General features: G+C 40.1%; 1 protein-coding gene across 2 annotated transcripts in view; it reads left to right on the top strand.

Moving 5' to 3' along the window:
- Nucleotides 1–12,769, top strand: part of EFCAB5 (EF-hand calcium binding domain 5) — a 40,839-nt gene that overhangs the window by 393 nt on the left and 27,677 nt on the right. Inside the window, exons 2-5 of one of the 2 annotated variants that reach the window (XM_086762916.1) lie at nt 910–956; nt 4,074–4,246; nt 7,197–7,772; nt 12,033–12,189. In XM_086762916.1, the coding sequence (XP_086619042.1) occupies nt 7,207–7,772; nt 12,033–12,189 (723 nt within the window). In that variant the 5' untranslated portion in view covers nt 910–956; nt 4,074–4,246; nt 7,197–7,206. Of the gene's footprint in view, nt 1–908; nt 1,022–4,073; nt 4,247–7,196; nt 7,773–12,032; nt 12,190–12,769 lie in introns of those variants that run through there. The other variant, XM_086762917.1, reaches the window with a different exon arrangement.

The following is a 12,769-nucleotide window of genomic DNA, read 5'->3' as shown; positions in this document are numbered from 1 at the left end:
CAGGCTGGAGTTATCCAGCTTGTGGGACTCTTGGCAAGGAGGCAATTGGGATCAAGAATTGTCTTGGGCATCTAATGACACTACATAGGATAAACAGAAGCCATTCTAAATATGAAACAGAGCAAACTTCTTTGTCAAGACTGCGTATTAACCCATAGATTACTTTTAAGCGCGTGGTTCATACTGCTTTCATCTGCTCCGCAGACTGACAGGGCTGTATGGGATTTTTTTTCCCCTGTAAATCTAAGCGCCACAGAAGCCACATGGTAGCTCTTTAGGCTATTCCTCAGTGCCCTGCAGTCAAAATAATAGCAAGGAGGCTCTGGTAACTGGGCTTCACTGCAACGAAGAAGTCAGGCTCGCTAAGGAGGCATTTTGCCTCCTAAGAGACAAGAGAGGATGAAGGACAGGCTCCCTAAACTGGATTAAAGCTGAGCTTACAGAGTGCACTGCACAGCAAGCTGGGATCTTGCACATGACAGAGGCCAAAAGAGCCCCCAGTGGGATTCAAGCACACGGGGAGAATAACCAAAATCCATAGGTAAACAAAGAGTTATTGTCCTGCCTTTTACAGCCATCATGTTGTTATTTTGAAACACAATATTTATGGAAAGTGTGCTAGCAGCATGCTCTGATTTATGGCATAGGCATAGAGGTCAAGAAAATGCCTTCCAGACCCCTTTTAAATTAGTATCCCCCAAGTTTTGAATATTCCACAAGTTCCCAATAAAACAATGTCTTTTTCTGAGCAGCCTCTTGTCTGGTCCCTCCCTCCCATTTATTTATTAAATGCCTTAACTTTTTTTTTGTGGGCAAATCTGCAATACAGATGTGGTTTTGGTGTAGCTGTACAGTGGATACAAATTGGCAAAGACTGTGGCAAATACTGACATCCTTTTATCATTATAGGTAAAGCGTGCTGCAAGTTTTGGGAGCAAAAGGACTGCTCTGTGCTTGTGAGTTGCACGTACCAGATTTTTTCACACTGTCAGATGACATAGTCAGACAGTAAGGCTGTTAGGTGTGCTACTTGTTTGCTATTTATTCCAGCTGTATAACTGAACTGTATAACATATATTTTTCATATTATTCAATGTTTTATTTAGTTCATACCCAGTTCAGGAAAGAACAGAAGTAAAACGTTAACTAAAACTGTCATGGATCAACAGCATAATGGAGCACATGGGAACCTTTTTGTTTTCAGTAACTTTAAAGACTCTTTAGGTTTGCTGCTATATTCATTATAGATGCTTTTTTGTTGTATTTTATTCAGATATGGTGTTTGTTTTCCTAACTACATTTTTCTGTCTTATTTTCTGTGAAGCTGAAAGAGTGCTTTGTCTCCTGGCAAAGCATTTCTTCCTTTCAGGTAAAAATGATCCTGCATCACGTCAGTAATCCCTTGGAGAAGATTTTGGGAACCTAAGTAGCGTGGATTCAGGTGCTTGGCGTTTGCTACATATTGGTTGTACAAAGTATCGTGAAGTTTAGCAGAAAGAGGTGCTTTGTGGTTACTAGCCACCGTGTTGAGGTGGTAGCCAGATATAAGGCCATGCTGCTGTGAAGTTTTTGCCATGATTTTCAGTGAAGGCAGGAGTCACATTTGAAGATGGGAAAGTTTTTCCTTCTCTGGCATATGATAGGAATCTTAATGCTCTTCACCTTTCTCTAAAGCATAATATCTAGGTTATTGTTTTATTTCACTCAAATGAATTCCTGCAAATGCAGGACTGCTTCAAGGCATGTAGCTTCTGTTCAGATACCTCTGCGTTGATGCAGACGATAGATGGAGGACTACAATTTCCCGGAGTATTCTAGCAGTTTCCTCACCTGGGACTGGTGTTTCATTCTGAAGTTTGGGCAAGTCATGCATGGATTACTATCAAGAAATGATTATTCAAGCCAGCTTCCAAAATACGCTTTTGTGTAATTTTCATATATCCGGTAGCTCTTCCAGGTATTGAACAGCAAATACTTTTAAAAAACATTTACCACAAGTAAATAATGGAGTTGCTATTTACAGTTAGCTAAAGGTCCAACATATCAGTTGTTAACTACAATGATCCCAGATTGCAATGGTTTTCCAAGTCATTAGAAAGGTACAATTTGCATCTGCAATGTTTTTTAGCAGCAGAATTTAAATGTGGAGGAGGATGCTATAAGACAGATGTATTCTGATTGAAAAGAGCAATTAGAGGGCAGCCTGTGGTCACAGCATCATGGCTGGTACAAAAAAAAAGAGACTGGAAGCCTGTGGCCTTATTCTTCCCTGTGCTGAAAGCACTGTGGTCAGCACCTGCAGCTTTAGCCCAATGTGTCGTTTAAAGGATGTGAAGCTGTACACGAGCTGGTTTTGTACACATTTCCAAAACTGATGATTTTCTTTTCTTAATACACTGCAAACATTTCTCTGGCTAACACAAGTTATTATTACTACATGTCGAGGCTTTTATTGCGTAATCTTGGCATCAGCTGCAAAAGGCAACAGAGTGCTCCCAAAATGTGTCTTACCCAGAAAAATAAAAAAAGATGGAGAGGCAATTGCAGCGAAACATCTGTGATGACATAGTCAGCCCATTATTTTGTCAACAGTGCAAGTATTTGATGGCATAATAAAAGGATACACTTTTTTATATATATATATGCTTAGCAAAAACACTAAGGGATAACAGCCAAGTTAAACAGGGTGCGATTAAAGGTTTGCTTAACCCAAGGGATTTCACTTCCAGAAAAATAAAAATACAGCTGTCTTTATCCCTCCTTCCGTGTTCTATTTGTATGCTCTTATTTGGGGGTAAAAAAAAAACACTTTAAGAAAAGGGAGAGTATTTTTTAAATTTATGTTTCATACCAAAAAAAAAAAAAAAGGGAAAAGTTTGCTAAGTTAATCGTAATAGCAACAGAATTCTGTATTGCAAAGGGGAACAATCAAACCCACCTGGGAGAAGAGATAACAGGAGCTCATCATGTGCAAACTGCTTTGAGGGAAAAAGAGCACAATCCAGTTTAAAGCCTCGTTTTAAATTATTCCTGTGCGCTAATTTTCTACTTCATTTTATTGACATAATCGATGCTATATTTCAACACATCTTGGAAGTACACTGCAATGAGCATATTTCCTTCTGATAGATGTTTTTTCAAATAAATGGCAAAGAAAAGATAATCTATTATGGCGTATTTTTCACATGAAAGTTGACTTACATGTTTTTGTGGGGTTTTTTGTGCTGTGTTTCCTCTCTGTAAGCAAATACTGAATTGTAAAATCAAGTCACTATTGTAGTGTCTATGGCGCAAGCTGGGCATTCCAGTGGTATTTCTGAGTAGCCAGAAGAAACGTTATTTCAGAGAGATGCTTAGCACAAATGGCCAAAGGTATCTATAGAAGTTGTTACAATAATTATTTCTTTTTTTAAATACGTACAGGACTACATAGAGGAAAATAAATGTTGCTGGGTACAAACACCAGAAATTTCTACAGCGTCCTCCTTTCCAGAAAAGAAAGTGGCAGAAATAAAAGAAAATCAAAGAAAATTGAAGCTTTTGACTGTCCACTAAAGTGCAATTGTTATTGTAATTTCTGAGCAAATTTCCTCATTGTAAAAAATCTGTGCATAGCATGCACACTTTCTAAATTATATGGCAGGTCTTAGGAACAAAACTGAACCTTTTTTTAAGGGCAGTATAAACGTTGTACTGGGTTTATGTTGGGATTCTGGGTGCATGTCACTTAGAGCTATTTCCAGTCTCAGAGTTTTACAAATTAATTATTTACTTTGGTGTGGTGGGTGCTATAATAAATAACAAGTGACCTGATGAAGATTTTAGAGAATGGTATTTTTGAGTCCACGATTAAAACTTCAGAGTTCTTAAAGTAGAGAACAAATGTGACCCTGACGGTAACTGTATCAGATTTAAAAAAAACCCTGTTATTTATATTAAATCTTCTATTTCAAGTTTTGAATGTGAAGGTAAACCTCCTGTCACCAGGCACCTGTGGATTCTCTCTCTGACTATTTGTGCCTTTCATGTTGTCTGTTGCTATTCATACTCTTTTTATTTTATTTTATTTGCAGTCCTGTGATGCAGTCATCTAAGTTCAGTACAGAAGAGTCTGTTGGGCTGCCAAAGCCAAAAGACAACCTACAGCAATTCTGAGTCGTGGAAGAGACATAGCAACCTTTGGGATTATTGCTTAGCAACTGCAAACAGAGAGAGGAGTAAAATTCACAGCCCAGCTCCACAGCAGGTCTGAGAAATTCCTAATTCACTTTAAGATTTTAATGGTTGAGAACAGATGGGCATATATTAAATTCCTGTTCATTTGCAAAGCCACTTTCAAAGCAGGAGGAATAAGATCTATTTTGATACCTGCTCCAAAGGTAAGAAAAACAGTTCTTCAAAGCTTCAGAAAGCAAAACAGAAAGTCTTTTAAAATTTTAGTTGTTCTTGAAAAGAGGGTCATGTATGAAAAGGGTATCGGGCTCTTTGTGATTGGTGAGATAAACATGCTCTATGAAGCACGCTAGGGAAAGGCAAAACTACTTCTGAGCGATAGAGCGTCAAAGAGATTGGAGACTGTTTTTGAAAGGATTTTTGTAACTCAAATGTCTCCTAGACAAACTTTAGCCTTTCCTGGCCCCATCCCACCCATCAAAATCCCCTATCAGAATAATGATGAAACTATAAAAATCTTATTTATGAGCAAATTTGGGTTTTGTACCGAAAACTGAGAGATCATCTTTTTGTACCTGCAAGGATTCCAGCAAAAATATTTCTCTCACAGAAAAGGAGCCAGGAAAGTGGCATCCTACTAAATAATGAAAAGCTTATCTTGCCTTCAGCTTGAACAAAGGCTTACAGGAAACTTTATATCACATTTCAAATGTGCTGGGTGTTCCTAAAGCTTGCCTCTGTGCAGCATGCTTACTATTATTTGGACAATCAGGCCTCCACTTGGGAATGCCATAGGCCTCGGGAGCTCTATGTATGATGGGCCAAATTCTCAACTAACGTTAATCAGCACTGAAGTTTATGAGCTGTGGTGTCTTACACAAACTGGAGGTGTGTCCCTGTAATCCTTGACAAATTCCAAGTTTCAGGGCCTGATTTTAGCACTCCTTAGTTGTTTGTACACTTATATGCTGTTTGTATGTTCTTTCATACTCTCTCAGTCTTTATCTGTCCTGCATTAAAGCAGTGGGCATAGTTCTCCATGCCCTGCTTCCATCCTGCAAGTTATGCGAGTGCCATGGAATCGAGACAGAACAGCCGCACTGAGTTGTTTTTTGTTTTGTTTTGGTTTGTTCAGAGACATAGAGATACTTTATGAACATTCACTAATCCTCAAAATCATCCTAACAAATGGTTGAGCGCAGTGTAGAAAATATATTCATCATCATTCAGAGTCAGCCACCTCATAAAGCAGAGTGCAGTTGTCCCTTAACATTGTACAGAAACTGCAGTTCCATAAAGGATGTTAAAAAATAACATAAGAATTTGAAATGGCAAGAACAGTTTATTTTGGCACAACAAAACCAGCTGATTTGGATTGTGACCAAAACATTTGGTTAACACCCTGCTTTGAACCAGAAAGAGTCTGGTTTTACAGCTTATTGAAAGAAACTCACCTAAGCAAGGAACAATTTGACAGGTTGACAAGTTTCCCTTTCTATTATTATAAATCTGGACTCTGTTACAGCTCATGTCCTTCAGTGGCAAAACCAGCTACTATCTTAAAATCCTCTGTGTGGGTCAGGCAGGCAGCTTGATCCATAAATCCATCTCATTCCACAGCAGCTAATCATCTTTGCCGTCTAATTACCAGAAGGTGCCAACAAGCCCATCAAGAAAACAGACATAGAAATTTAGCGCTGTGAAGCATCCCACCTATGCAAGAGTATTTGGACTCAAACAATGGTTGTGAACCAGAAGGTCAGCACATTAGTAATTACATTTGTGTACCAGAAGGGCTGTAGATCACTTTTGTGCACTTCCTGGAAGGCTGAACTCTTCAGAACAGTTACAAATGCTAAACATGAAGAGCAAAACGTATCAAAAGCAACAGCATTGCTATGGATACTGAAAGGCCTTAGTGAAAAGCACTTTTAAATAAGAGCTTGAGAAGGATAGTCTGGCAGCCAGTTCAGAGTGGAGTTTCATCTTTAATTTGGAAAGGCATTAGGTTCTCATTGTTAATATCACAATTCCCTTGCTGTTGTTTAACACTGAGTTGGGTTTTTGCAGTATGGTGGTGATTTTTCATGCTTCGAATCAAGTAGGCAACATTCTTCTCCGTTCTGTATGTGTGAGTCCCATTACAGATGCAGTTATTTGTGGAGACACAGCAATAGTTTTCAACTTGTGCCTTGTGAGCAACTCAGTTTCTTCAGAATTTACATTTTGAGAAGGAAACTGTAGAGTTTAGGAAATTGTAAAGGGAGATATCTGCAAGTCTCTGTAGGTCTGTCTTTTACAGAATAATCTACACGATTAAGTGCTTGTGAACAGCTTAATTACAGAGTTCATGGTATAGAGTTTCCCTTTCTGTAGGAGCTCTGCTGACCCGTACACCTGTGTCCTCGTTACTGTAACAAAACGTCCGGAGTTAAAAATAGTTGCCAAAGTTGAAATTAAGTAGTCTATGGGACAAGCTTCCTCACTGTTTTCCACAGCTACAGAAAAGATGAAGCAGAAGGCAGCATGTACAGAAATCTTGCTCCTAGGCATCTGGTATTTGCCATTATTTGCTTCGTCTCATATCCACTGAATTTCCTGGAGGCATGGAATGGGACCTAGACAGAAATAATGATAAGAGGAATCCACTGGTTAGAACTGGGGGACAAGACTGCCCAGCACTGTTCACTGCTTGGTTTCTGAGTCTTTGAGTGACCTGGAATTAATCACTTCTTTTCTGTGTCTCAGTTTCTTCCCGTAAGAAAGGAACACGCTTATTTAGTTGCTCTGTCTTCAAGGGCTGTTGTGATACATAATTAATCTTTATAAATCATTTACTGATCTTTGAAGTAAAGGAGCTGTATTTATTTAAGAGTACAAAGCAGCAGTAACAGAATAGAAAAGGACATCGAAAAAGAATATTAGTTAATTCCTAATAATAGACTTTCTTCCCGTGTCATCTGCTAGGACACTGCTGCATCTTTGGGCATTAAATAATATGCTGCTTTTGTTCTGTGTCACAGTGATTGAAGTATGGCTGCTCAGCCAGAAGAAGCAGCAAAAACTGCAGGTCTAAAACGTCCCAAACTTGGAGGTAAGAGTACGACTGCCACAGGAATGAAGAGAAATCAAGGGAGTGATGAGCTGCCATGTCTTAGTAATCACGCTCCGTGGAAAGCCTGTTTTTATGACAAAGTACAGCAGAGGTGTCTGAGACTGCAAGAGACAAAGGTGAAGATGATTCACACACAAAAGGCAGAAGAAGAAAAGTTAAAGAAGAGAGAACCCTGTGACTGGCTGTCCAAAGAGTGGTTCAGTGAAGATAAAGAGTCACTAGATACTCGCATCTATTTGCTTGACAAACTCTTACCTACATTAATCCCAGGAGTGGAAAAACTGTTAATGGAAGTGGAAAGAAAGGATGTGCTTACATCAGACAAAGAAGCAACCAAATTTAACCCCATTAATTTTCTTGGAGAATATCTGATGAGACATAACCCTCAGTATGGTATTTCTCCAACACCAGGTCCGTACCTGAGAGGAATGAAGATGGTCACAGAGGAGCTGAAAACTGGGATACCAGGTACAACATCAGAGAGGTGAGAGAGTTGTGGCTGGTCACAAGACTCGAGCTGGTGTCTTGGTCTGTGTTTTACAAAAGGAATGGTGTGACTGCAGCCTGCCTGGCAAAGTGTTGAACCAAATTAACCTTGTGGAGTGCAGTGCCAGAGATGGTAGCTGTCTCTCATAAAAACTTGACAAGCGGGACAAATGCCAGAACATGTCACACAAAATGGAACACTAGTTATTCCTGTTTAAGGCAATATTCTGCCCTTCACAAGTATATAATTCCTCTTTAGACTCTATCATAATTACATATGTGGAGTGCAAGTTGCTTTCAAACTGGTTGAGGCTAGTGAGAGCAGTTCTTTAGGACAGGTGTTAGTATCAAAGGTCTATGGATTCTTCAGATCTTTTCTTCTATAGTCTTCCAAACTTAATAAAAAGATAACCTTTTTTTTCCTCCTTCAGGATGATTTCTTTTGACCAAACCAACAACAATATTGTCATGGCAGATTGTAGAAACTCCTTCTCCTGGGATTTTTGCTTAGGCTTTCCTTTCAGATTCTTTTTTTTCTCTCTAAAGTCAAAACTGGTTTGTATTTTATTATGTTGCTTATTTCTGAGGTGTGTTCTAGGCTGCTTGCTTTAGTATAATATTTAATGAATATCAGAAGGGGGTTCCATAGCATCTTACAATATGCTAAGGTTAGAAGGTGAGTGCATTAGGTGAGCAATAATGCTTTCATTTTCATTGCTCTATTCAGAAAAATACAGAAGTGAACATTCGTGCTTATAAATGACCCAGAGGTGATTGTGAATGATGTCAAAATTACTCATTCACTACTAGATCTCTTTATTCTATATCTGTCTTCATAGAATAATAACTTCTATTTGAATGGCTGTCTCTTCTATTTGCATAAATAGTACATCCAGCTTGAAAATTGGATTCTGGGTTTCAGTGTCAGGAATTAGGGAAGTAAAATGTTGACATGCCTTATGCATAAACTCTAAATGAAGATAATTGAAGTTCCCAATATTATAATTAATAAAATAATATGTTAAATCTCTCTCTATTGCTCTGAGTTTCTGTCTCTCTACATTTCTAGTCCACGTAATGTTACAGTTCATAGGAACGTCTTGTGTGAATACAACTAAAGCAGAGTGGTACATGAATTTCGTACAGTCACTTACCTCCTTTTTTCCCACAGATAAAAATAATTATAACTGACTGATCGTGGCCAGTGTGTTAGAGCTCAGCTTTTTGGTTTTTCTTCATAAGCAGACATACAGTAGTACAACCAGAGCTGGTAAAAGATTTTCAATTTTATTTTTATTTTTTAAATGCTGATCCACTGAAACTAACGATCTGGGGAAACATCTTCTTTTTCAGTGAGCTTTCACTCAAGCACAGACTGTTCTGGGGGAATGTTTAGGATGCCAATGTTGCCACACCTTTGTTTTGGGGACTGTTTCGCCATTCATATTGCATCACAGAAGAACATTTGGATGCAGGAAGTTCAGAACCATATGTAGTTTTTATTTCCCAAAAGAAATCAAATTAAAATACATAAAATTTCCTGGGGTTTCGGGTTGGTTTTTTGCTTGTCTTTGGTTTGGGTTTTTTTTTCTGCTAAAATACTGTTAGCTTTCATTGTGAATCAGAGCTTATTTCTGAAGAGGTCAGATTTTCCTGTAGAATGCAAAGTGTTGGCTACCAGTGACATGTTATCTTGGCCTTGGCTGTTAAGTCCATGTTTACATTTGGAGACAGGTTCTCAATTTGTAGCTATCAGAGCTGATGCAAAGGAAGTGACTATCAAGATTTGCAGAGATCAATCTCTCTGTAGACAGTGCTGCCACGGGGGCTTATGTAGCCATAGCTGTAGCAGGTTTTGCATATCCGCTGGTAGTACTATCATGGGATTTGCATTCACAGCAGCTGAGGATTTACATATTTGTGATGGCTGTATTGTGGGATTTGCATAGAATTCTTAAACCACAGCAGCACAGAGGATTTTACCGACACCATGTAGCACTGAGACTCCTAATGAGAGTCCCTGGCTTTCTAAACAGGAAAAATAAATATTACAAGAGAAATGCCAGTCTGTGCGCAAAAGCCCTCACATAAGCACCAGAAAGATGAGGAGTGAAATTCTGGCCCCAGTAAAGCTCCTGAGAACCTTGACTTTACCTTCAGGAAGGGCAGGGTCTCACCACAGGTTCTTATCTAAAGCATAGCAGCCCTCAGTGAGCTCTTTCAGGCTTCCTCCTGAACTGCCACCTGACTGGGAGTCAAGGCATGCAGGAGAACAGATGGGAGAAATGCCTTATCCAAATGGATTGATACCTGAAACGGAGACTTTATTTGTCCAGGGATGGTAGCCCTTCAGTCTGAGTCACCCATCCCTGTGTGGGAGTCAGGCGGCTGTCTTCCTGAAGAAACATGTTTCGTTCTCCAGGGAGAAGTCACCCTCAGTGCCATCTCATCCTTTCTGGAAATGTCGAATACCGAAATGAGCTCACTTTGAGTCGGGTGTCCAGCACTCTTATACCTGTTTTGCTGTTATTGTCTAGAGAGGAGACATTTTGTCCCACACTTGGGTCACCAGGCAGAGGATGCAGCTGCCTGGTGTTTTAGGGCCCTGGAAATAAATGCAAAACTGCAGCACAGTGCAGGTGCAGCATGGATGTAACTTGTGCTGGGCACTGCCCAAGTTAATCGCCAGAGCACCTTGGGAACTCCCAGCATGGCCCTAGCTCTGCTGCCACCCGCTCCTCAGGAGGAGCTGCAGCTATAAATGGTCTGGTTTTCTCTTTCTGTCTGCAGCATGCATTGGAGAAAAATCTGTTAGTCCATTTAGCTTGGTACCTGCCGCATACCTCCTCTTTGCTGTGTCTTTGAAGGAGACAGAAGGTACGAAATTATTTTACTTTTCCCCTGCTGTCAGAGTGCCAGAGGCTGGACTGCCTCAGCAGGCACTGCTGCAGTGCCCACGACTGATTAAGGAACCCAGTCATTCACTAAGAAACCTCTGTGATCAGTGGCCATGAAGAACAAGTTCCTACTGACCAAACTCACCGTGATCACAGTGTATTGCTGTAACATGTTAAACAACTTTTCCATTCATTAAAGAAAATATCATTGTTTTATAATTTCTAGGATGACCCCATAGCAACACAAGAAAGCAAGGACAGGATCAGCTCATCTTCACAATATATGGAACACAGGGGGAAGAAGGGAGCAGAAATTGTTAGTTAAAATATAGTTTCTGGCTAGTGTGTTCCCAGGTACAAGAGAGGAGCAGTTCCCCTCCCTCGAATGGCTGCAGGGTAAGCAGGGCAGCTGTCGCAACGCCGAGAGATTCCAGCAGCCTCCGTGAGCAGGAACTGTTCTCCCCATATGAAATGATCCTTTGGCTTTAAGCATTTTGAACTTCCTAAAGGCTTTTTTCCCATTTCATAAATGAACAAAATCAAAACCAAAGCATATCAGTTTTACATGATCAATTTTATTCAGTTCTTTTGTTGTGTGAAATGGAGGATTGGGAAGAACATGGGAGGAACATTTAGTCCAAGCTTGCAAACTTTATGTGTTCAAAATGATGGTGAGGTTGTTGTATTATCCCTGGTCCTAAGGCAGTAAGGACTTTATTGTGTGAGACTGCTTAAGAAATTTCATTAAACTTTGTTCTTTGCCAGTGAAGTGCTTGTGTGAAATGGTACTTAGGCTTTGAGACAAATGTATACTGATGTAATTTTGTTAGTAAATCAAGTGTAGCAAAGTTAGGTACCTCTATTCCTGCTGAAATTGAAAGGAAATTGAAGGACATCTACACAAGAAATGATTAATGCCATTATAAATGTGAAGGTAAAATTTATCACTGCTGAAACTACAGAAACTAGGAGAGCTGTACAGATAATTTCCCCTTATGTCTACCAAATACTCTACAAGAGGTTCTCTCCGCATGCACGTATCTGACAGTCAGAGGTTATTTCTTCAGATTCATACTTACTGTAGATTTCAAGAGATGATAAATGTCAGAATATAAATACTCTTACCTCCTTGCAGCTGCCCTCTGAAAACACAGATTACTTCTATCTAGTCCAATAGTCACACTAGTAATTTTGTGTCCCAAACATCAAGTATTTCTTTGGAGAAAAATCTGCTTGTAGTAGAAGTATAAGAATTTCAGTAAGAAGTTATTTCCTTTCCTTTTGTTCTTCAGGGTAGGCTTAATCTATCTTAAATATGTTTATGATGGTATCTTTCTAAACCATATTCCCATGTCCTCCAGGCTGGCCAGGATGAAGGCTGAGGCAAAGAACAATTGGAAGGAAAGGGAGCAGGTGGACAATATGAAGTCTCAGGAGAAAGAGATGAGAAAGGAGGCGCTGGCAACTCAGTTCAAAGAGTGGGCAGCGGATGTCCGTGGCAGAATACCGCTTGCACTGGTAACTAGGGATGATCTTTGTTAACACACAGCTGTAATTGTTCCACACGGGAGGAAAAGGAAGATTGTGAGAGCGCAGTCTGCCCTGGCATGGCAGCATGCAGCACAAGGATGGGTAATGGCTCGGGCATCCCTTGGGGCTGGGGTGCAGGTCGCTGTCTACCACTCAGCCTCACCAAGCCCTCATCTCCCTCCAGCACATGGAAGGATTGCAATGCAATCTCCACAGAGATCCTGAGAAGCTAAATGCCCTGAGAGGTACTCAGAGGCTCCTGAGGTTGTTGGATACATACCTCATCACTGCATGTCCTGCTCTGCAGCTGGTTATCCCTCAGAATCCCCTTAAAAAGGTCTGGGGCAGCCACTTTTGCTCTCCTGTGCCCTCCATTCAATCTTCTGTCTGTCCCTGTGACTGCAGCTCATAAAAGATGAGATTTGCAGTAATTGTAATACATCTCTTGGTACAAGCATCTTTCTTTCAAGTTACACAAGGCCCCTAGGAAATAGTCCTGTGGTTACGCGGAGCACAACATAGACAAGGTCTACATTTAACAGGGCCCACCTATGTGTGGTAAGAAGCA

The sequence above is a fragment of the Chlamydotis macqueenii genome, chromosome 19, assembly GCF_036417535.1.
Source record: "Chlamydotis macqueenii isolate bChlMac1 chromosome 19, bChlMac1.mat, whole genome shotgun sequence".
Classification (NCBI taxonomy): domain Eukaryota; kingdom Metazoa; phylum Chordata; class Aves; order Otidiformes; family Otididae; genus Chlamydotis; species Chlamydotis macqueenii.
The sequence above is the reverse complement of the archived record's forward strand: the minus strand, read 5'-3'. Positions and strand labels throughout refer to the sequence as shown.